This window comes from Lepidochelys kempii, chromosome 13, assembly GCF_965140265.1.
Source record: "Lepidochelys kempii isolate rLepKem1 chromosome 13, rLepKem1.hap2, whole genome shotgun sequence".
Lineage (NCBI taxonomy): Eukaryota > Metazoa > Chordata > Testudines > Cheloniidae > Lepidochelys > Lepidochelys kempii.
The window spans coordinates 20937031-20960474 of NC_133268.1; the positions used below are offsets into that span (position 1 = coordinate 20937031).

Below are 23444 nucleotides of genomic sequence, written 5' to 3' on the forward strand. Positions count from 1 at the left end.
CCTCCAGCCAGGAGAGGATTGCTTGCTATGGTGTATTTTACATAGGGCGACTGACTCAGAGGCTGGAGGCCTGGCTTCTGTTTATTTCTCAGCTGTGTGCCCATCCCATCCTGCCTCCACACACACCCTTTGTACATTGCCTTAAGATCTGTGCATGGAAAACACTGTAAGCACAAAGTATATAGAGCACGGCGAGACGCGCCCGTGTGAAAGTCGGACACTGCCCTGAGGGAAGAGCACTAGGGGGCGGGGTTTCCAATGGCACTGTGTTGAGATGGCATTGGCTACCCTAACACCCCATCCAGGACTCCTCCTGGAAAACAGGGTTGCTTCTGAGCCCAACATGGATTCTTGGAAAAGGTAATCCGGGAGTTGGGAGAGTTGGCAGAGTGGGTGAGGATGCAATCTCCTTCCTCTCCCAGCAGAGCCCCAGCCATCTCCTTGAGGAGCCTCGGCAGCTGGATAGTTTTCTGTGCTAAACCTCGCTAAAGGACTGAGGCCCAGCAGATCAAGTTGAAGCCAGGCTCCTGCCTGCCACACAACTGTGCTAAGTTTAGAGGCCTTTAAAGTATTAAGTTCCAATCTTTAGTGGCTTCACACCTCCAATTTTTTTTTAAACACAATTTCTAGATGAGGGTTGGGTTTTTAAAGGGACCCTGCTCTTGTGCTGATTGAGAGGCTGATGTGGGCTTGTCTACACTTACCGGAGGATTGACGGTCAATTTAGCAGGTCTAGTGAAGACCCGCTGAATCGACCGCTGATCGCTCTCCTGTCGACTCCTGTACTCCTCCGGATCGAGACAAGTCAGGGGAGTTGACAGGAAAGCATCTCCCGTCGACACTGCTTAGTGTCGACACTGTAGCAAGTAGATCTAAGCTACTTAGCTTAGTGTCGACACTGTAGCAAGCATCTCCCGTCGACACTGTAGCAAGTAGATCTAAGCTATGTCGACTTGAGTTACGCTGTTACATAACTCAAACTGCATAGCTTAGATCGACTTTCCCCTGCAGTGAAGACACATCACCTTCATGTTGGTGCACATAACACAATTCATGTGGTGGGGTGGGGCCGAGGGGTTCAGAATGTGGGAGGGGGCTCAGGCTGGGTGCAGGGGGTGAGGGCTCCGGCTAGGAGTCCAGGCTCTGGGGTGGGGCTGGAGGCTTCGGGATGCGGGAGGAGGCTCAGGATTGGGGCAAAGGGTTGGGGTGCGGGGGGTGCTGGCTCTGAGGTGGGGCTGGGGAGGGGTTTGGGGTGCAGACAGCCCAGGGGCCACGGTGGGGAGAGAGGACTCACCCCAGCAGCTCTGGCTGGGGGAGAGGTGCCTCCCTCTGGTTGCGGCAGCTCCAGGGGGTCTGGGCTGGGCTGAGGGAGGGGCGCCTCTCCCCTGGCCACAGCACGTCCGGGGCAGGTCCATGCTTGGGCCGATGGGCAGAGGCGCCTCTCCTCGCTGCAGCCCTGAGCGGGGCTTAATAGGTGGCTGCGCAGCTTAGAGGGAACTTAGGTGCTGAGAGCCATTAGACCAAACTGTAAACCCTGTATATAATGGAAACCACTTCAAGCCAGGGGGTGCTGCAGCACCCCCAGTTCCAGCACCTATGGGGCCAGCCTCCATCTTGTTAGATCCCTAGAACAGGGTGGTCCAGAGGAGGACTCGCTTAGCTACAACAAACTTCTGCCATAGGAGGTGGCATCCTGCCAAGAGCCACAGCTGCCTGGGTGTAGCTACTGCTTCCTTCCTGCCCCCATGCAATTGCTAGCCTTCACGCCAGCCCTGTTCCTTCCTCCTCACAGCAGGATCCTGTTCTGTAGCTTCATTTTTTGATGCAACCAGCTGATGCTCAAAGAAAGATCTTCCAGCAGAAGAGGCCCCAGCGTTACGTGACGATTTTGTAAGCATGCGACGTGTATTCTGACGCTTGTGTATGTTGTGTCTTTCAGAAACAGATTGACCTTAAACTGCCTGCTCCGAAGGATCTGCGATTACATTTGAGGAGATTGTAAATCCATAGGCCTGAGACGAATCTCAGTAGCAGGGAGTGGTGTAAAAACACTGCCGTAATGAGACCTTTCAGTACAGCACATCAGAAAGGGAGAGCAAGAGAATCGGGCTCTTTGCACAGTGTCGTCTGCAGCCTAATCTAGAATCTTACACACCAGTTGGCCAGAGTAGGGCATCAGTAAGATCTTCTCACTCTTGTGATGTAGGATGCTGTTGTTTCCTTTCCAGTGGATAAACTTTCAGATTTCATATTCATATGTAGATAATGGAACCAACTATTGACATGCAGACAGCCGCCTTGACAAGCGTAATTAATTTTGGACATTGATTGTATAGATGTATTTTTTGCATAGAAATGGACTATCATGGCACAATACATTTTTATCTTCAGCTGTTTGTAATGTGTTTGTTCTCTAACGGTTGGCAGTGTTGCATATGTCCCCGACTCTTGGGTCCCTATATCAGGGAGTGGTGGCTACCATCATGAGTGAGAGTATGTGTGTCAGAGCAAGAGAGGAGAAGATCTGAGAAGCAACATGCCAGTCTTCGTTATCAAGAACAGGATGAATTCAGTGGGGTGGGTGTAGGTTTCTTTCCCTGGGGATGGGGGTGGAATAAGCTATTGTACACCCTCCAATATCCAGTGGGGGTCGGGATCCAGCAAAGGTCAGGAGATAGAGTTGGATGTAATCTGTCCCCCTACAGGCTGGAGTAATTTTATTTCTTTTACGATAGGAGATGGAATGTACCACAGCCCATTACTCTCCAAGCCTCACGTTAATTACTGAGAACTAGCACTTAATGTTTCCATCCTGCCCTAGAATCCCTTTCATTGTTTATAGAGAACAAACTGTTCTTCAGAGAACAAATACAGACAAAAATTTGGCTTTCTGCTAATGTTTCAAGCCATCATTGTCTAGTAGGACTCTATTAGGCAGGCAACCAGTTTCATAGACAGGAAGCTTGCTTGTTACACTAGTTGAATTAGTCTTGTCCCACTGTGCTAATTCTATTAACCTATCTTTATTGGTCCAGGTCACCTTCCTTAGTTCTCCAACTGTAGTCCTGTCTTTTTGTGAACGAGAATATAAATATGTTGCAAACTAATATTTAGTTATCTGGTATATTAAGTGCTCACTTAATCATATACCTTTTGAATCTGTATATGTCTAGAATGTCTTGGGCCATTACTGCTTTAAAGCAGCTTCTTTATTATTTTTGATTCTAGTGTAAGTTTTCGTAATGTGGAAGGCCTTGTTCTCAGTGGTAGGAGATATTTATTAAATGGGTGAGTTTCAAGCTCTAAGTGACTTGATCCAGTGTAAGTTTCTAAAGAGATGCTGGTATTTTTAAATCTCTTCCAGCATCTCTTCCAAAGGTAGCGTTTTATTTCTACCTTAAGTCATCTTCTTGAATAGCGTTCCCCTTTCCTCAGGCCCTTATTTAGAAGGCCTTACTATTCAGTAATTAAGATGAGTAGCTCTCTTTAGTCATAGCATCTTTTGGGAATGAAAGGACTCTAGTGGGACACCTACGCCTGTTAGTTCAGTCTGTGTCAGTTAAGAGAACCATGCTGATAGAGTAGCATTTCTCCTTATGCAGAAGACAACCTTGCAACTGTACAGGTCTCGCTAAACCTTTGTTAGAGGCATACCAGCAACAATAACCAGCCTCTCAATGGTGTGATCTCAACATTTGCATGGCTGAGCCCCTACATTCTTGCTCTGATGAGCTGAGATGTCTAGTCGACAATGGCTGCTGGAGCCTCCGTTTACATAGTCCCTGCAACTGTCATCTTGTGTACCCTGAATCATCAGGGGACGGGGAGGGAGAAGATCTAGAAACATCTAGAACTAAGGCATACTCTTGATGCTGCTGCTGGGAATCTGGTGACCCAAGAGTATGGCTGTATGTACAGCGTTAACTAAAGAGAACAAATACAGGTAAGTCATTTACTCTCTAGTGTCTATATACATGCAAGAGTATTTAACTATGCACATGTACTGTTCAAATGCGCAATTGATTCTTTACTGCATAAGATGTACATTCAAAAGGTACACTTTACCGAGTGCTATATAAATATGTTGGAAACACAGTTTGCCCCTTCAAGGTGACTTTGTTGGCGTACACTTAGAAAGAGCCATCTCCAGGCCCCTGAAGGAAATGTTCAATCATCACCCTGTGAATGGGTCTCTAAAATCTTTCTTTCCAGGCACTGGCTGAAATTTTTTGCAGCTGGATTTTAGTCCCACAGTAGCCCAGAAAACAAAAGGAAAAGTCTTGTCAGCTGAAGGGATTTTGGCCATGGTGTACCCAGAAAACCCAGCCTTGAAGGGTTAATGCTGCTAAATGCTCGTTTGTAGATGTGTAAAGACATCAGGCTATTTAGTCCCTTTTCGTTAGAGGAATTTTCAAATATGCTTCCCTGCAGCCTGACTTCCCTCAAGGCAGGCATTCCGGTGATTGGAATTGCACCTCTCCAGGCATGGTGAAGGTGGTAATGAGAAAATGGGTCTAGGATAAAGCTTCAGCACCAGCCACCAAAAGAAACCTGGTTCCTTTTTTTTTAAATCTCCCACGTGTTTATTAGCAACACATTTTTAGTTGGTATTTCCAAAAGGGTTTGTTATAAAGAAGGGAGAGCTATTGTCATCCATGGTTCATCTAACGCCTCTGTTAAATAGGTTGAAATGAAGTAGGTGCTAATACCAAAATACGTAGGGTTTAGTGCAGGACATTAGAAGTGTGCGTGCATCTGAAACAGAAACAATTGCGGACCAGCTCTTGGTCACTGTGAAGTGGTTTGACAGTCACATCAGCCATACTTCTGCACCTGGTGTTGCAGGAAATGCTGTCACAATTTTGCACCTAGACAGTATTAACTATTATCATCCTCTAACCAACAATAGTTGTCACTTAGACTAGATACAAGGAGAGAATTGAGTAGATGGAGGGGTGAGCTAGCATTTACTTATTAGGAGAGGACATCTTTAAAAACTAATTTCTCCAACTCCCTCAGCTAAAAGTGAGCCTATGTTCACTCGGCCTTGATGGTTGCACAGCTGTAAAAATCCTTTTATCTTCAGTCTTATGTTGTTGCTTCCTTCTTATGAATATTAGACTTCTGTATAGGAGGCGGGCTAGCTTAAAACCAGAAACTCAAGCGCTTAGTAACCTGCTATCCAGATTAATATCCATTCATGTCTCATTTTTAAAAAGAATCGTAAGTTTTCCTGATTCTAGGAATAGAATTGGCTTGCTAGTTAGTAGGAGCAGTGATCTGCTAGACAAAGCTCTGATTTTTGGCTAGCATTCTGGATTTTTTTTTTTAAACAGTATAAAATTTAATTATACCTGGTTCCTCAACTTAGTTCCTAGTTCCAGTTTCACAAGGGAGTCATTGGGACGGTGGCTTGGTTAGTTAGTGGTTCATGTACAGAAGGCATTTGCAGCTGCCTGCATTTGACAGTTACCTGCAGGTATCCAGCCTAACAGGTGATTGTGTTAACAATTTTGGTATGTGATCATGAATTGGAAATATACTCCGCAAGCTACACCCCTGTAACTCTTAAAGTGAAGTGTTTGAATCAGACTTAGCACCGCTAGGTGGTGGTACAGAGCATAGTTGCTTTCCCTCCCCTGCTGACCACTTGCTGCACAGCACGGCAAGGACTGGAACAGGAGAGAATGTGCCCTATCGGATTGCTTTTTGGGGGGCTAATACAGGCTGGAAAGGCTGGGGATAGCCAAATCATGGAAAACGGGGAACAAAGGGTAAAATTAGGGGATACCATAGTGATGCCCCTGGTATAAAATAGCTGGAGAGGGAAGGCTGTACAACTAATGCCCAATTTTCAAAGATACTGAGTATTCACAGTTCCCATTGGACTTCAGCTAGAGCTGTGGGCACTCAGCAATTCTGAAAATCAGGCCCCTAAATTAAGCTGAGTTCCAAACATGGCACAGCGGGATGGACACAGCCCTTTGACTCTCCATGTTTGCTTAGCCTTGCTATAATGCAGCAATCTGCAGAGAACTTGCACCTGATGTTTCAGTTATTTAAAGCAGAATGGTCTGTCCCTTCTACAGCGGCCTTTATGTGTCCTTTGCCAAGACAAATGGTTCACAGCATGAGAATCAATCAGCAAAGGCAGGGCACAATGGCAGCTGTGGTATGAAACTAAATAGTCAGGTTGGATATCTAGTTTAACGACCCTTATGTGATGGCATGACTTGCAGTGAGCGGGACAGTGACAAGACACCATATTCTCTTGTGTTTGCTGTCGGTGTCAGCACTTGACCTATAAATTCAGGAGGAGGATCTGGAAGGCTGAATAGCAGTTTCGTTTTTCCACATAGAGCAGCAATTCTTGATGATTGGAAACTTTAAAAACCTTTTCCCCAAATAAAGCTGGAGCCATTGATCAGAGAGCCTGAACAGAAAATGAAATTTTGAGGCTGGGGGTAGTTCAGATGATAAGATGTTTTTCAGAGCTTGGCACAGATCAGCATGTGAGAGATGAGAATACTGTGCCTTCGCATGGTAGTACTCATAGTTACAGTGACACTGTTAAACTCCTCTCTCTCTACTTCACAGTGAAACTGTGTTTTAAATGTTTGAAACCAGTCCCTAAGACAGGCAACCCTATTGACCTAACCTCCGGAATGGAACTTAGCATCAATTTTAATTTCTCAGCTGATTACAAAACAAACACATAAGCATCAGTTGAAGCTGCCAGCATGAAAAGGGGATTCAGTCACTCTCTTTGCCAGGGTAGTTCCTGCTGTGTCCATTACTGGCAATGGGATCTGCCAGGAATTTCAGACTAGTGCCACAAAAGCTTGAAAACAAACAGGAAAACAAATTAACGGAACTCTTCGAGATGCAGCAGGGATCTCTTACACTTGTCCCTCATTTCAGCAAAGAACGTACCACTCCACTTGGTCACTCATTTGAAGGCTGGCCTTAAGGAAACCTGTCCTGGCCTGGTAGATGGATGGCATTACCCATATGCTGTTCGCTGGTGCCAGTGAAGAGAGCTGGGTAGAAATCTGCTTGATAAAGTTGCACTTTTGCTCAGCCCCCATCTGATTATTTTTGTTAGGAATTTTGTCAGGAATTTTTCACCCCACATAGGTAGCACGGCACTAAACGTCAGGCTTTGGGAACACACTGCTTCTCATCAGACCACGCAATCACAGATGGTGTCTTGTTTAAAATCCTCCTGATGCAGAGTGACTTGGGATTCTGTGTGGATTTATCCAAAGCAAACTAGAATTGGAGCTGCAATGGGACCTTTCATAAGGGTGGCCTTGTGGCTAGGGACAGCGAACAGGCTTGGCCGTCGTCGTCTTTGTATGGGGGAGGGGGAAGTTATTTTGGATTTTTTTTAAGACCACAATTAGGAGGGCTAACATGGCACCTGTGTGAGAAGGTGATTTTTAACTTTTGATGAAGGTTTTAAAGAGAAAAACAGAAGCTGTCTGTGACTGCGGGCTATAGTTATTACTAGTGCTAGGGTCGCTTGCCCCTGCAATGGACTTTACATGCTCTTATTCTGAGGGTGAGAGCTCCCACAATGCCACTTCTGAGAAGTGAACCACAAGTTTCCCTTACTTTTGTATATGTGGAGGGGGGTGAGGGGGGTGGGGGAGGGGAGCTTGCTTGTACAGTTTGGTGAGATGAAATGAGACCTTTTCAGTTGTTCCTAAATAAAGAGCATAAAATACGAACAGGAGCAGCGTGGTGGTGTCTGTATCAGTTGGAACGGTGGGATTAAAGGGCCAGGCATGTTACCTTGTGCTTTGCCAAGAGCTCCTGCACAGCGGCTCTTCGTTACAACTCTCTTTTCAAAGCCAGTTGTTTGGGCGTGGTGAGACGTACTGCCCAGCTTTCAGCACGCGGAGTCTAACAGGGAGAGCGTGCCTAGTGGAATGGCAGCTGTGTCCTGAAGGGGGAAGCACACTTCTCAAAGGTAAGCCTCTAGGACAGACAACCCTTTGAAGTCCACGGGGATTTGGCTGCGCCAGACCATCCCTAAGCAAGGTCGCCTCAGTCCTCTGTATCTGACACACGCACTTCCAGATTTAAATCAATAAAAACTCCACTTAAATATAAAAGCAGCCATGACTTTCGATCTGCTGCCCCATTGTGTCACCAAAGCCAGAGACTTGATGGCTGAATGTAAATCAGCTTCCAGAGAGCATATGGACAGGGACAGCCTTGAAGGCAGGAGAGGGGTGTTTGGATTTTAGTTCACACTAATGTACCAGTTAGGATCACCCCAGCTAACAGCATTCAGTCTGACTGCCTTCCAATCACCACTCTGTTCCCACAAGCAACGGGTCCTGAAACACAGGGCATTAAGGTAGTATGGGCCAGTGCTGTGCATCATGGCTACTGTGGAAGATGCATTTGATTTGCCAGAATTTGTACATCACAATCTCCTAACCCTTCTCCTCTTTTTAAAAAACAAGCTTTCATTGAGACACCAGGGTCTGTGTGGCCTTCAGTACTGATGTCATCCCCCTTCCAGTGAGCCTGGCTACTCCCGAGAGTGCAGTTTGCCCAACAGAGCATGAAGACACACACTGGCAGTGCCCAACGCCCAGCAGCAATGCTGCTAGACTCCCCCACATAGACTTAAAAGAAAGTGATGGTTCCTAGGGCGCATGGGAGGGTCTCAAATGCTCAAGGACTGTCTGGGCTTCCTACTGCATTGGTCCACGGAATCAAATAACTTACGCATCGTGCACTCTTCCATCCCCCTGGAAAACAGCACGACAGAATTTCCTCAAGCAGCCTGGTCCAGGCTTTGCAGGATCCATATTCCTCTGCAGCCTTCCTAGGTGTCTTGTGTTACGTTCTCCCTGACTGTTTATCACTGTTTCAGCTATTTGTCTGCACATGTGCTCCTTGTTATAAGAACATACCACGGCATATTGTTTGCTTTGCCAATTCTCCCTACCCAGCCCCCTCTGCACAAAACACAATGAGGAAAAAGTAAGTTGAGGACTTTTATTGGACATTCTGGTCTTTAAAAGAGTGACCTGAACGCAATCCTCAGGCTGAGTGGGGAGTATGGCTCTTAAGTAACACCAGTCAAGAGTCAAACACAATATAGTGCACTGCAGTGGAGCATATAGCCTGCCTCAGGGGCTGTAGCATGGTCTGTTATCCTGCCTTGTCATTCCACCCCATGATAAATACAGTCCCTTTAGAAGGCTGGAATAACCTATCTTTCAGGCACCAGCCTAGAGAGCAGGTACGAGTTCCAGTTGTGCAATTGAGTAGCCATTTATCACTAGCCCTGGAGCAGCTGTGTTTGGAAAAGGACACATTCACTCTGCAGATCATGCAAGCGCTCGGCCAGAGTTGTTCTTCCTCTCACTCTAAAAGAACAGACAAAGCTTTGCCACCTCCAAAATAAGGGTGGCAACAACTTGTCTTAATCTCAGCTGGAGAAGCCACCAGTCAAAGCAGAATTTGCAACTGCCAGCTCCTAACCTAAACCAGAGCTACTCAGTCACGTGAGTTTCAGCAGCCTGGAGTGTTCCTTTAGAGGCAGCACTGCCAGAAACCACCAGACTGGTGGCTGCACGGCAAGTAGGAAGAAACTTCTGTGGAGCTGCACCTGCTGCCAGCAGGGCTGCATTTGGCTCAGTATCTTGTGTAGCTTCTCTGGTGAGCCTCAGCTTTCTGCACTCCATTTTCTTGCTACATGGTCAGTTGGAAATGCTCCCGCAGGGCCTCCGCAGCACACATTCCCTACCTGGTGTGCCGTTTGGATGACAGAGAGCGAGAACCCACAGTAGTTCAGACCTCATGCCTGAACTGTTTACAAGGCAACATGAGGGCAGAGAGAGAGAGCGAGAGAGAGCGAGCTCCAGGGTCTGCCTGAAGGCGTGAAAGAGACTGTCCGCAAAAACCACAGCTAGCTGCTGGCGTGAAACGCACTGAAGAGTGGCCACTAGCCCGCAAGGTGCTCTTCTGCAGTGGAGCATGAACTCGGCAGCTAGGGCAAACCTCGAGAAAGTGGAGACGTTACACACTTAACACTGACTTTTTTATTGTAATTTAAAGCTAGAGGGGCCTTGTAAACTTTGAGTTTCACTACTGGACCCAGAGGCAGAGGCTATACAGGTACTTTGATACAACAACAATAGGACTGAGGTGCATCCTGCCTGGTTCTTAGAAAGTACCTCCCTATGGGGGCATGTAAAAGGAGGGAGAAGAGGCAGGTCCCTCAAGGGAGTGGGAAACATTTACATTGAGTTAATGCTGTAAAAAGCTTCCCTACCGGCTTCTGAGCAGGGCTGGGATCTAGATTTCTCAGGACATAGGCTCAAAGTGAGTTTGTTTGATTATAGACACAGTTTTGTCTCCAGCCTTAATAGCTGACAGGCTATACACATTAATACACTTCATTATGGGCGTAGTAGTAGGAGGTGGTTGGGTGGTGGGGTTTTTTTAATTTCTCCACTCAAACACACACCAGCAGAGAAACTGGAAAAGCTGCCTGAAAGTAGGCCAAAGCAGTGACGTTTCCATAGAAACCAGTTCACAGCGTTCCGTGATAATCACAAGCACTAGAGGTGCTTTTCAGCAGGCGAAGTTGGGCTAGAGCCGGTTGTCCCCATTCACCCTGGTCCTTCGCAGTACCCTGCAGGGGAAGAGAGGAAAGGGGAGGGGCTTGAGATGAATTCTGTGGCAGGGACCTTAAGCAACTGTGCACTACTCATAACCGCAGTCACTGCAAGGTCACCTGGCTCCAGCGCTGGGCCACAGGCTGGGCTGCTAAGCCCTTATGGTCTGTCAAGCCCTTATGGTCTGTCTCAGAATTGTTCGATAGAGCTGGCAGAAACGTGTGTTTTGGGGTTTGAGAGACATTTCAGGTGTTTGAAATGTGGGCTCTGACGCTGAATGAAACCCAATTTGCTGAAGTTTCTTGGCAAATAGAAAATTTTGTTTCAGAAACACCAAAACCTTCTGGTTCCCAAATGAAACATGAAACTGACATTCTTGTCAGTTTCATGGCTGCTAGTCACTCAATATCCCTTTTACAGAGCTGCTGCTGGGGCTCCCAGGGTCTGTTGCTCTGGTGCAGCCCCATAATGTGGACTGGCCAAGGACCTCGGCTTCCAGACTCCTGGCCCAGGAGGCTGCATGGGCTGTGTGACTCCTAAGTGGGGCAGCCCGAGCCGGGAGTCTGGAAGCCCTGAGGTCTCCAGTCTGAGGGCAGTCTGCAATGGCTGGGCTTCCCCAAACCCTGTACGCCAGTCCCAGGAATTCCAGGCTCCCAGCTTTATGGAAAGGAGCCCTCAGAGACTCAGGTTAAGCCAGGACTCTCAGAGCTTTCAAGGTTCTCAGCTCCCAGCCAGGAGCCTGGTAACCCGACTCTGTGACAGGAAGCCTGGCAGAGCTGGAGTATAGCCAGCCCTGAGAGCCCCAGCTACTCCTCGCTTACTGTTAAATAGCATGAGGGCTTCCTTCCTGCCCAAGAGGCTGAATGGCAACCTGTGAGATACACACCTATCCTGCAGGCCAGGACTCTGCAGATGAACCTCGCTCCTCCACCCTTCAATATGAAATACAGGTACTTTGCAGGTACCTGACGCACCAGCGTGGGCAGAGAAGCCGCACTGCCCGCTGGGCAGGTGGGGACTTTGCTGCAACAGCCCTGACACAGGACCTACATTATGATAACAGGCTCCGGTGCCTCTCCATGAATGGTAGGATGTCCCCTGTCTTAGCTCTGCCACTAAACCAAACGCCTCCCTGGTTCGCACTGGACTCCTGGTAACTTTCTCCATGGGCTGTCGAGATCAGGGCGCTTACATTCAGACAGCATCACAGGGAGACAATACGGAAAACTGACAACTAGGCAATAGAAGCTGCACTGATTAAAATCAAGGGTAGCTTGGATCCAAGGCCATGCTTGGTTTACATTGTAGGAGCTCAAGGTAGAGAGAACAAGTCCCTTTCCAAAACTCCACTGCATTACCTTCGCTCTCGGCTGTCAAAATGGTCTGCTAGCTGCTCCCGGAAATCCTCAAATGGCTGTTGGTAGCGAGCATCGAAGGACCCTTCCCGGGCTCGGTTTGTCAGGAGCTGACTTGAAGGGTCTCCTGTCCGTTCTCGGAGGGCCGAGGCACCGAAGAGGTTAATTTCTCCATTTTCCTGCTTGAATCAGAAACCAGGGGAAGTGATTTTTAAAGCACAGCACTGGGACTGCATGCACATTCTCTACCAGGGTAACAGTGCTGCAAGGAACCAGAACTGTCTGTGTAGTTGTGCAAGCATGAAGATGGTGTGACCAAGTCAGATGTGCAAATGCGCATGCAATGGTGTGCTGATGCTCTTTAGACATCTGCCCCAATTTTAACAGACAAACACTGGCTTTAGGGCAAGATTTTGTTTTTTAAAAGACCTTCTGCTAGAAAGGGAATTACTAACCCTTCAGGCAAAACTTGTGCATGGCAGAACTACATGAACCAGCCCAATGGAGATGAGATACCAGCCTCTCTCCCTCTTCCCTGCCCTAGAGGGAATAAGTTTAGCAGCCAGCGGGGCTCCTGGGCCTGGAAGCTAGAACTATACCTGGTCAGACGGGAGGTTTAGAGTGGAGGATCCAGTGAAAACCAAATGCAGCACAGGGAGGTGTGTTCAAGCTTCGTCCTCAGAGCTCTGTTCACCCCTGCCTCCCCCCACTAGGATAAACCCAGCTCAGGCAATGCCCCTCAGGCAGAGGGGTCCACGATGTGCCATGCTTGTCTCCTGAGCAGGGGCTGCCAGTTATTCCCAGTTGTGTGGTGGGTTTCACACAGGGACCAGCTTGGAAGAATCAAGCTGGTTTGCTGTGAGAGACGAAGGGGATGTTCTGGGCTAAAGAACTACACCTCTTGAGTCTTTAGGATGGAGGAGGCCATTCAAAACCGCGCTTGTGCCGCTGTGCAGTGGGCGTGGCAGAGAAAGCCGTGGACTCTTTAACCAGCGCCAAGAGGTCGGGGCCCCATCCTTAAGAGCCACCCAGGAGATCGCATCTCCAGCACAGAGGGCGAGTCAGTGCTGACTCACAGTGGGCAGTGCCACCCTGCTTCCTGGAGCGCCAAGCTGTTCAACAGAGGTCTCTCCTCCAAGCACGGACCAGACGTACCCCGGCTTAGAAGGGAGATCTGTTGAGATGAGACGCTCAGGCTGTACAATAGCAGATGGGAAGTACGAGTAGTGAAGTGGTGAGGAAACAAGGAATCACAGTCTCACTTAGAGTGTGTGTACACTGCAGTCCGAGGCGCGAGTGCAGCATGTGCAGACAAACCCGAGCTAGCTTTGATCTCGCTAGCCCAGGTGACGACAGCAGTGAAGAAGTGGCGAGCTGCTTGAGGGTGCAGGGTGGCCTTGTACATCCGTGCTGCTGCGGTTTCGCTCGATCAAAGCTAGCTCGGGTACGTCTCCTTGTGCTGCAGTCACATCTCTCATTGCACTGCAGACATACCCTTAGTCATCAGGGGAGCTCAAAGCCTTCTGGACCAGCCAACCTTTGGTTTCTAAGCCCATCGGTGTATCTGCTCTCTTGTGTTGCGGAGAAGGACAATATTCAAGTGGACCAGCCTTACCTTGCCAGGGAAGATCTCTATTTTAACAAGCAGGGAGGCCAACTCCAGCTTCTCGCTGTAGTTGTTCTTCAACGGCACAGCTCTGTACCCTGATACAAAGAGAGCACAACCGTTACTGTGGGAAACCCAGGGAAGGGCTGGCTAACAGGGGCCATGCACAGCACAAGCAGAGCCTCATGCACACGGCCACTCCCTACTGGGCACACATCTGCTTGCTCTAATCAGCACAAAGCAGATGGGGCATTTCTTACACACCCCTGTGCAGAGGAGCCAGCACTACGTCTGTGCCCACTTAATCCTTAGGTTGAGGCTGTCAAGGAAGCTTGAGTGGTGTACAGACTTCATGCTGGCCCCTCGGCATAGGAGGTGAAATTCATCAATTTTAGGGCCAGAAGGGACTGGTCTGACCTTCTAGTGTGACCTGCATAGCACAGACCAGAGGCTCTCACCCTATATGTCCTGCATCAAGCCCATCACTTCTGTCTGAGTTACAGCATCCCTTTTAGAAAGACATCCCATCTGGATTTAAAGATTGCAAGGGATGGAGAGTCTACCATGTCCCTAGCCACATGGTTCCAATGGGTAAATACCTCTGTTAAATGTCCACCTTATTTCTAATTTGACTGTGCCTAGCTTCAGCTTCCAGGCAGTGGATCTCATTAGGCATTTTCCTGCTGGATTAAAAAGCTGCCTACTATCTGAAAAGCTCTTCCCCATTTCAAGCCCTGTGAGCATGACCCAAGGCAGCAATGGGGGCTTGTTGCACCAAGGCCACATGCTCAGAAGTAAATTGAAGGGATACAGGCCTCACCCTCCCCCCAGTGCCCTCCTGAACCCAGAAACCAAATAACTGATACATCCCTAAAGGGAGCAGGGCACCAGCGGAGCCCTCCACACAATATGCATGGCTCTGCAGTTAGGAGGCTAGGGGAGCAAAGCTCAGTCTGTTGGGTGCATCCCACGTGCAGCAGAATCCTAGTGATTTCCTATGTAGGAGGGTTTGGACACAACCCAGGAAGAGGGTAAGTTGATGGACCTGGAGCAAGGGCCGCTGGCCTACGCCATCCCCAGAAGGTGACCAGGGGACTTAGGGACAGAGGGGCAGATCAGAGGGGATGTGAGCACTGTTTTCTGCCATGCTGCCGACCCACCCTGAGACAGGTCCTTCCGCCACAAAGTCTGCGTGACAGCAGGAAGGACACACACACACGTGGAGACACACAACTTTACCGGTCTTCAAGCCTTTCACTGGGAACGTGGCCTGTGCCAAGAAATTCTCGTCACTGAACATGTCCTCCTCATACACCACGAAGCGCAGGAAGGCGAAGTCGGGATTGCTGACCTGGAAATTGAAGAGCTTCTGGGGCCAGAATGGGTTCAGGCCATTGTCCGCTATTTAAAAGCACAATCAATCAATCAATCAAAAACCAGCCCCAACATTCACTTTGTCCCCACGCTTCTCCCTGTTTGATTTCTCAGAAAAATATACTTGAAGTTTGGCTCATTTAGTGTCTGGAGTGAACCCTGGAAACTGCTCCCTTCCAGAAATCTTGTTTCCTTTGGCACATACAGATCTAACAACAATTGTCCAGGAGCTCTGGGCTTTGAGCTCTGTTTGTACAGCACCTAGCGCAACAGGGTCCTGGCCTATAACTGAGACTTCTAGGTGCTACCACAATACAGCTTTCCTTTCTAGCTGGCCTTGCAGTTAGCCTACTGTGTATTCAGGACACAAAATCAAAACATAAGAAACAGCAACCAGAGTCACCTTTGCTTGTGGAGCGCCTCAAAAGAAAGTAGCCAGCAGCAGACCAGAGGTTCTCAAAGCTATTTACAAGCATTCATTAATCATTCTGCTCAGTCAGGCAGTTCAGCGTTTATAAACCTTAGAGAGGGAAACTGAGGCACAGACAGCTCAAGTGACTTGCTCCATTTCACGCCTCAAGTCCATGGTGCAACAGGGAGTGAACCCAGGACAGTGGACACCCACTCCCCCGCTGTAACGGTTAAACAAACATTTCTTCACGCCTCCTTCGACGGTATGGCACGAAGTTCAAAACCCTGCCACTGTGCCTTGGCGTGTGACTGAGTCCAGCAAACTTGCCAGTCACCCTCAGTTCTACATTAGCTGGCATTTCAAACAAATGGCAAATCATTCAAAGAGTCTCCGAGCAGCCCAGCATGCTTTGAGGCGAGGAAGAATTCTCCTAACGCTTCCCTCAGGAGAACAAGCACCTGCAGTGTGGCATGGGTTACACTCTTTGAAGGGACAATGTCAACTGGAATTCTTTAATGTCGGCCCCTTTAAAAATAGATATTCATTTTCTGACAGTGCCCTTCCCCCCCTTTAAATAGCAAGTACTAGAATTAAAAGTTATCCCTTCAAAGGGAACACAGATAAGGGTTTCTGCTCCTCTGATGGAGGTTTCTTTGGATCTTTTCAGCCAGAGGGGCAAGTGACTCGTGGTGAATTTCATCCCAGCTGTCTATAGAGGGGAAAACCATGAAAATGGCTATCCCCGAAGTGCTCTCAATACAGAGGAAACACATTGAAATAACAGAGAAATTGTGTGTGCGTTGGGGGGGGAGGAGGGAGAGGGCAGGTTTGCTAGCTTCTTTCATTTACAGTCTTGGTCTCTACAGGAACTGTGGTGTTTGCAGGTGGAAATGTGCTTCTCACATTGACATGTCCCCCAATAGCACTGAGCTCACACCAGGCAGTACCGGAACAGAGCCCCTGCTTGGCTCAGTGAAGCTTTGAGCTATCTGCAGGGTGTGCAACGCTGCTCACCACATCAAACGGCGCCCACAGTATATTCAGGACGAATGTTTAGCATGAGCACGAGGCTTCCTAAGCCTCTCGCTGGCCCCATGCCTACAGGCTCAAAGGTGAGAGCCGCAGTAAAGTGTGTGTGTGGAGGAGGGAGGCAGAGGCAGCTAACACGAGGCAAGATCCTGGTGAAGAGCGGCAGGTCGATGTACAGACTGTGGAGAAGCCTAGCCGAACTCCTGTTAAAACTACAAAGTGCTGGGTCTTCAAGAGGAATTTCCCTCGTATTCGCTAACACACTATCTTCCCCCAGTGAAGATGCATGCCCAAGTGTCAGATCACACACCAGGGTCAATGGGAAGGGAAACTGTTTACAAACAGGGAGAAGCACATTCTATCAGGGGCTCCCTTTTCGCAGGCACAAACTGCACCCGAGATTGTTTTGCGCCCACAGCTCTATTGGGAGAGCCAACCCGGGTACTCACCCACGATCTCCGTCTTCTGTTTGGCATTGTCGTACTCCGCTCCAGACATCTCGACCTCCACAAACGGGCAAACGATCCCCCTCCCGTTTTTGGGAAGATGTCGTGCCCCAAGGATCTAGAAAAAGAAAGAAAGAATTTGAGGTAATGAGGAGAATGGAAAATTGCCTTCTGACCTGTGAATTGTCTTACACCCACTGTGTCTGACAATCTGTACTGCAAGGTGCTCCCCCTCCCCCTGCAAGCAGAACAAAGATTGACAGCCAGCCCAAAGGCAGGACCACCCTCTGCAGAACCCCAGAATGACAGCTTCCAAAGCTGAACATTATTAACTACATATACCACTATGTCGCCCAACATGGGAACCTGTAACAGAGCCCTAGGGAATAGACCAATATTCCCTAATGCAAACACACATGTTCCATGCTAATGTGGGAAAACAGAGGATAGAAGCAGTAACTTCAATTCTAGAAGTGAATCCTTCTCCAGGTGAGCCAGACTGTCAAACAGGGAAGGTATTAGAAGGCAAATTCACAGGTAAGAAGAAATTTTTCCTCTCTTCTCCCTCACCCCCGTTCAACACTCTATATTGCGGGATATGCTAAGTAGTTCTCAACCCCAGAGTGGGAGGAGGATTAAAACCGTGCGCTGAGCCTGGATTACTACTGGGGATGCACATTCAGAAGTACCCTGCTCCCAAAGCTGCATCCGAAGAAGAAAGGACATCACCCTTGAGTGTTTTGTGAATGCTGATTGTCACTAGCTGCCTGACGGATTTCTTTATGTGAAGAACCAGATCTTCTGCCAAGAGGTCGCTGAACCCCTCAGGGAGTGGGCTCTAATGCTGTCTGGTGGACTCACTCCAGAGGCTCTATTGGCTTCGACAATAGATGCCTTGATGCTTTTTTGTTGTGGAGGAGTTAGAGGCCTCCTTCCCTTTGACAATGATACAAGATGAAAAGTGCTGTGGACCTCCGATATGGCTCCATGTGCTTGAGGAAGATTTTGAGTACTCTTCTGACATCTAATATAGGCCATTCAATCTCCTAGGGGTGCTTAGTATTGGGGCAGAAAGACAGCAACCTGGGGAAACCTTGGGGGTTCTCCAGTGGAGCGGCCCTGGCTCCAACCTACAGGGAGAGGGGCACAGTACGACTGTCTGATGTGGAGGGGTAGGAATAAATGGACTGATGTGGAGTGGGGCGAGAACAACTCTGTTCCCTTGCACATCTCGCTCAGGATCACAGCAAACTTTACTGAATATAACATCCCTGAACAGCAGGATCAGCCCTATTTCTGGTCCAGAAGATAACCCTGTTACACACACTGTGGAGAATGTGGCCCAAGGGTTAATGTCACGCAGAGAGCCAAGGATACAACCCAAATGTCTCGCCTCCCAGCCCCATTCATGGAACCCACACTTCCTTCCTTTTTCATTCGACTGCAAGGTTTTATCCCTTATTAGCCAATTCAGAACCACTATCTTGGCGTGGATGACCAAGGCCCCCTCACTGGGGAGGCCATCCTGCCTTACCGGTACAGCAGATGCTACAATTGAAGGCAACCTTTCCCCAGTGCACCTGGTCTGTACAGCAGTAACTATCCTCCAGGAAGGGGAATTCCTTTTAGACCCCAAATGACATCAGGGGGTCTTTGCTCGGGAATGATGTAATATTATTATAGCTAAATGCTTAAGGACAAAGGGCACAGTGTCAGATGCCTTTACCCTTTAATAGGCCATCAGCAGCTCAGGCAAGACTCAGGGAGGGATACCATAGGGGAAAGCCATGCCTGAGGTGACCCCACGTTCCCTGTGGATAGATCTCTCGCTGGCTCTGAGGGTCAGTAGGCCCGGTAAATCTTTTGGGCATCAAACCTTCCAGGACCCAGCTTTTCTTAAGCCCCAAGGGGAATCCTCTCACTACCATGAAAAGCCTGAGAAAGCGCAATGGGTACCACCTCTTACCCCCAACATGTTTGATCCCTGCTGGGCCTCAGACGCACCCCAGGGAGTAGCTGGGCCAGTGAGTTAACAATTGCCGCTCCGTGCCTCAATTTCCCCACCTAAAATGGGGATAACGATACCGACCTGCAACACTTCGCTGAAAGGCAGCTGGGATTTAGCCCCAAATTCTCTGAGTCCCTGCTCTCTGGGAAGCTGCCTCTCTCTCCCCTGGACAATATCCTGGCTGTAGAGACCAGCTGAGCCCTGCAGGCCTCTCTTGATCTTTGTTAACCTTCAGGTCACACTGCAAAGCTAGTTTACTTCCTCAGGCTCCCGGGGGGGGGGGGGGGGGGCTTTAACTGAGGGGAAGGGGAAAGCTTGCTTTGGGTTGCTTGGGAAAGATCTTTATATCTGGGGAATCGGTTCATGTCTTGCCCTACAATTTTCGCAGGCCTGGAGCAAGGGGTCATGGTGTTTTTAGTCAACCTTAATGAACCACCTGTGAGAGCATCACTCTGGCGACAAGTCGTGCGTGCGTGCATGCGTTTTCCCTCCCTCACATACACTTCTAATTGAAGCCGGAATCACACTGGTGATTGGACAGCAGCTGCCCTAGGAGTCTGTGGTCCTGCAGGGGCGGAGCACCACCTGCTGGTGACAGAAGATGGTCATTTTTCTCCTCTGCTCCTCCCTGGCAGTTCCAGGGGGTGTTTCTCTCTTCTCTCTTATGCTTCCAAGCAGACCCTGCCACTAGACTCAAGGCAGCATACTGCATCTGGGCTTGGTTCTGGCTCAAGAGTTGCTGCCCAAATCCAAATCACGCAGGTATTAACGGGGCCAGGACAAAGCCTCCCCAATAAAGAGCACGTGACAATCTGAGTGAGAAGAGGCCAGAGGATGACAGGCATAGGGGAGGAACATAATTCTCTACCAGTATCCCCAGGTAGGATTAAAAGGACTGATTCCACATGCCTCTCCCACGCAGTCAGCCAAGCCCCTCACCTCCAGCAAGGGCTCAGCCAAACCAGGAACAGAGCTGTTGGCAGATGTCCTCTACTCCCCCCACACAACAGGGTGGGGCAGTCTGGGGACCGCAGCAGGGACAGCCATTCTCTTCATAAGGGGAAAAGTAACCAGGTAATGGCAGGGCCGCAGGCCAGTACAAACCTCGATGGAGACCGAGAGCGGCTCCAGCCCGCGCACCGTGCTCTTGTCGAAGGGGTCGAAGAGGTCGTCCCGCATGTTGGCCGGCTGCAACACGTACCCACACTGGCCGCCGGACATGAACAGGGCCTGGTTCATCTGCATGGGCTTGTCTGAGAAAGACAGGCAGGGAGTGATCACTTCTACACGGACTGGCAGTCACAATCAGAGAAGTTATTGGAGTGCACAGTTCATTGCCCCAGCACCAGGATAGGCTCTGTCCCTACAGGGCACTGAATGACATGTCACCCAGCCTAGGCTTCAGTGTCCCAAGCCAGGGAGCTCCTCCACCTCTTCCCTTCTACAGCGTGGTACATCATACGCTGTTTGCCCCGATGTCCAGTTTCCCCTGTTTAACTCCATCCTGTTACTACTGGGTATCCCCTCTTGTAGCACCCTAGAGCAGTGGTTCCCAACCTGTGGGCTGTAGACCCCTGGGGGTCCACAGATGATATCTAAGGTTTCCAAAGGGCAGCACTTCCATTTGAAATTTTTTAGGGGCCTGCAAATGAAAGAAGGTTGAGAACCATTGCCCTAGAGGATCCCCCCCACCCCCTAAATACCTATAGGCTTCCATCCCCCCTGCACGCATTGCAACGCAGGCCCTCATTCATTCTCTCTCTCCCCATTGGTCTGTTCCTGCAGTCCTCTGCATTTCTGTTGCTGTTCCCTATGTAGGGGGTCAGTCTCCCCCCAGTAATGTGGGGCCTGGGACTGAACACCAGAATCGCATGCTGCGCTAGAGAGGGAGGTGATCGCCGCAGAGCGTTCTCTGCCCCCGGGAGGAATGAAGTCCCTCTGCCTGCAGGAGGGAATGGGTCAGACAGGCTGCAAACGGAGTCTCATCTATCCCACTCTTCTACTCAGGTGTCAGCGATCGCAGGTGGCGTCGCATGCTAGTGACCCTGTGTGTCCTGAAGCGCTTATGGGAAGGGCAAGTGGCTGGGTGGGACTGACCTTCGACATAGGGATCAGGCTGTGACTCCTCAGGGAGCGGGGTTTGGCAGGGCACCTTTAACTGGGAGCTCTGTGTGGCACCCAAGCTATGCCCCCTGCCCCCCTCCCCTTCTTCCTCCTGACAGGCAGCTCTTACCTGGGGTCTGGAAGTTGAGCGCCACCAGCTGGCTTCCACAGATCCACATGGGCAGAGGGTCGTAGTTGGAGGAGTCAAGGCGCTGGCCCTTGGGGTAGATGCGGGAGAGCTGCAGCCGGTTGTACTGCAGGAACTTCTTGCCTTTGATCTTGTTGACATACTTCTCCGCCTTGGTCTCGGGGAAGGACGACATGTCCCTGTAACAGGCCCTTTCTGTGCCGATCTCTGCCAGGAGACACGGAGCAGTCATTCATCATGCAGGAGCTCCATCGCCCCTGGACAAGGCTGGGTGAGCTGCTCCCACCTCCAGGAGACCACCAGGGTTGGCATTCCCTTTCCCACCTGCAAGCTGACTCCCTGACACAGGCCTCTTCAGTGTGTGACTAACAAATACCCTGCAGTTGATGTGGCGGGAGAGGGGGGGCGGCGGCTTGGAGAAGTGTCCAAATCCAAGCCCAACCCCTGGACCACTGCCCCCCTCCTCCAGCCCGTGCTGTAGACACTCTCCTGGCCCTCCCCTGGCTCTCCCTTGGGCAATCTGTGGCCACACAGCTCTTCCCTCCTCTAACCCTGATCTAGATCTGAGAAGCTTCTGGGCATCCTCCAGAGCCCTCCACCTGCTATTCCCCAGGGCGTGCGGGCGCAGGGGCAGATGGCTGAGATTGCCAGAGCCACCATTAATTCTGAGGGGAGCTCTGTGTCTCAATATCCCCCGGGCAGCTTGGACAGCCTGGCGTGAATCCCCAGATCCGAACCCACTGTGGTGGCTTTGGTTCTGGGCCAGATCCCGTTGGCAGGTGGCTGAAATCTCTCGAGAACGGCTGGCTGTGGGAGATTTCCACCACCTGGGGCTTGGAATCTTAGGAGCTTGACCGCAAATTATTTCCAGTCTGGCCTTGAACCCCAAACTTCTGCTTAAATCGAATGGGTTCTGCACCCAGCATCTCAGCCCACCTCTGACAGGCAGTCAGGCCAGATTGTGCTAGGGGGCATTGTGTGGGGTTATAATGCACCTGCAGCCTGTCTGCTGTGCACCAGCACCCGCACTTACTCTCTTCATCGAAGGGAACAGGCCGGCAGTAGATGACAAGTTCCGATAGCTCCAGAGCGATCTTCTTCCTCCTCTCCATCATCTTCCCTTCAGAGAGCTGCCAGGAGAGAGAGACAAAGTTACCAAGGCTCCTACAGTAATGGCAGCACGTGCCCAGCGGTGACCGTGGCTGCCGAGCTAGCACGGGTCACCGGATCACTAGTCACCCTGACCAGAGGCTGCTGGGCTTTGCACTAGGAAACACCATGGTCCCTGAAAGCCTTTGCGGGTCGGGCAGGGGGACTTCAAAAGCCCCGACGTGACTTAGGAGCACAAGTCCTAGTGACCTTCAGTGGGGCTTGTGCCCCTCAATCACTATGAAAATTCATGACTACAAGCTGCCTCCGCCCTACCTCCACCCCACACTGTAGGGCTCTCCCTGGCCTGCCTCCACCCACCAGAGAACTAGCCATCTTTACCTCTCTGTGACCAGCCTGGCCTCCTAGAACAGCCCTCTGGGGAAAGGAATGCTCCCCGCTGTTCCCATGACAGCCAGCTCCAGGAGGGCCTGGCGTCCATCCCCAAGGATGCTAGGGCCCTGCAGGGCAAAGTGGCTCTCCAGACTCACCCTGGCGTCGGCAGTCTGGGCTGCCTCCCGGATCTTCTTCACCCAGTCCAGCAAGTCCTCGTGCGTGTCAGCCGCCACGTCCATGGACAGGCGCGACATGGATGCCTTGCTGATGGAGAAGACGAAGGTGCGGTTGTTCTTCCCCTCGGGGCGGATGGCTGTGATGGGAGAGGGAGGGAAGGGAAAGGTCACAACCGCTCACGCAGCCAAATCCTCTGCACTCTGAACTGCGATTAGTGAGGGGAGGGGAAGGAACAAGTGTCGGGTGGATTTCCTATGGCCAGGCCCCAAGCTGCACCCAATCCGCTGGCCTCCAGGTTTATGATGACCAGAGATGAGGCAGCAGCTGCGGGGAGAGAAATGGGCCAGTGATCTAGGGGAGGCTTGGGCTTGATTCCTGGTCTCACTGCCCAGAGTTGGGGGAGCAGGCTCACGCCACCCCGGAGTCCATTGCTGAGCGCTGCTCCTGAGCTCAAAGCAGGAGATTCCCTAAGCCTCCAGACAAGACCTGTGCCCCAGATGTCCAGAGGATGCAGGGTGGGACAGGAGGGGAGGGGAGGCACTGGGCTCCAGGCACTGGGGCTGCTGTGGGCGGAGAGGGAAACCAGGCCCCTTCACACCAGGGAGCTCCCTGCAAGATCCGTGCCTGGGTGCGAATGAGAAAGCTGCCATCCCCA

General features: G+C 50.3%; 2 protein-coding genes across 12 annotated transcripts in view; one reads left to right on the plus strand and one right to left on the minus strand.

Moving 5' to 3' along the window:
* Positions 1-7666, plus strand: part of ZHX3 (zinc fingers and homeoboxes 3) — a 70734-nt gene extending 63068 nt beyond the window's left edge. For all 6 annotated transcript variants that reach the window (XM_073309710.1, XM_073309706.1, XM_073309711.1 and 3 more), the window contains one exon: positions 1940-7666. In XM_073309710.1, coding sequence (XP_073165811.1) covers positions 1940-1950 — 11 coding nt within the window. In that variant the 3' untranslated portion in view covers positions 1951-7666. The remainder of the gene's footprint in view (positions 1-1939) is intronic.
* Positions 7667-10052: 2386 nt separating this feature from the next.
* Positions 10053-23444, minus strand: part of PLCG1 (phospholipase C gamma 1) — a 94764-nt gene continuing 81372 nt past the window's right edge. For 4 of the 6 annotated variants that reach the window (XM_073309727.1, XM_073309726.1, XM_073309728.1 and 1 more), the window contains 9 exons: positions 22768-22925; positions 22161-22257; positions 21110-21334; positions 19981-20129; positions 16872-16986; positions 14847-15008; positions 13617-13705; positions 12005-12183; positions 10053-10663 (listed from right to left, as the gene is read on the minus strand). In XM_073309727.1, coding sequence (XP_073165828.1) covers positions 10621-10663; positions 12005-12183; positions 13617-13705; positions 14847-15008; positions 16872-16986; positions 19981-20129; positions 21110-21334; positions 22161-22257; positions 22768-22925 — 1217 coding nt within the window. In that variant the 3' untranslated portion in view covers positions 10053-10620. The remainder of the gene's footprint in view (positions 10664-12004; positions 12184-13616; positions 13706-14846; positions 15009-16871; positions 16987-19980; positions 20130-21109; positions 21335-22160; positions 22258-22767; positions 22926-23444) is intronic. The other 2 variants (XM_073309729.1, XM_073309730.1) reach the window with 1 other exon arrangement.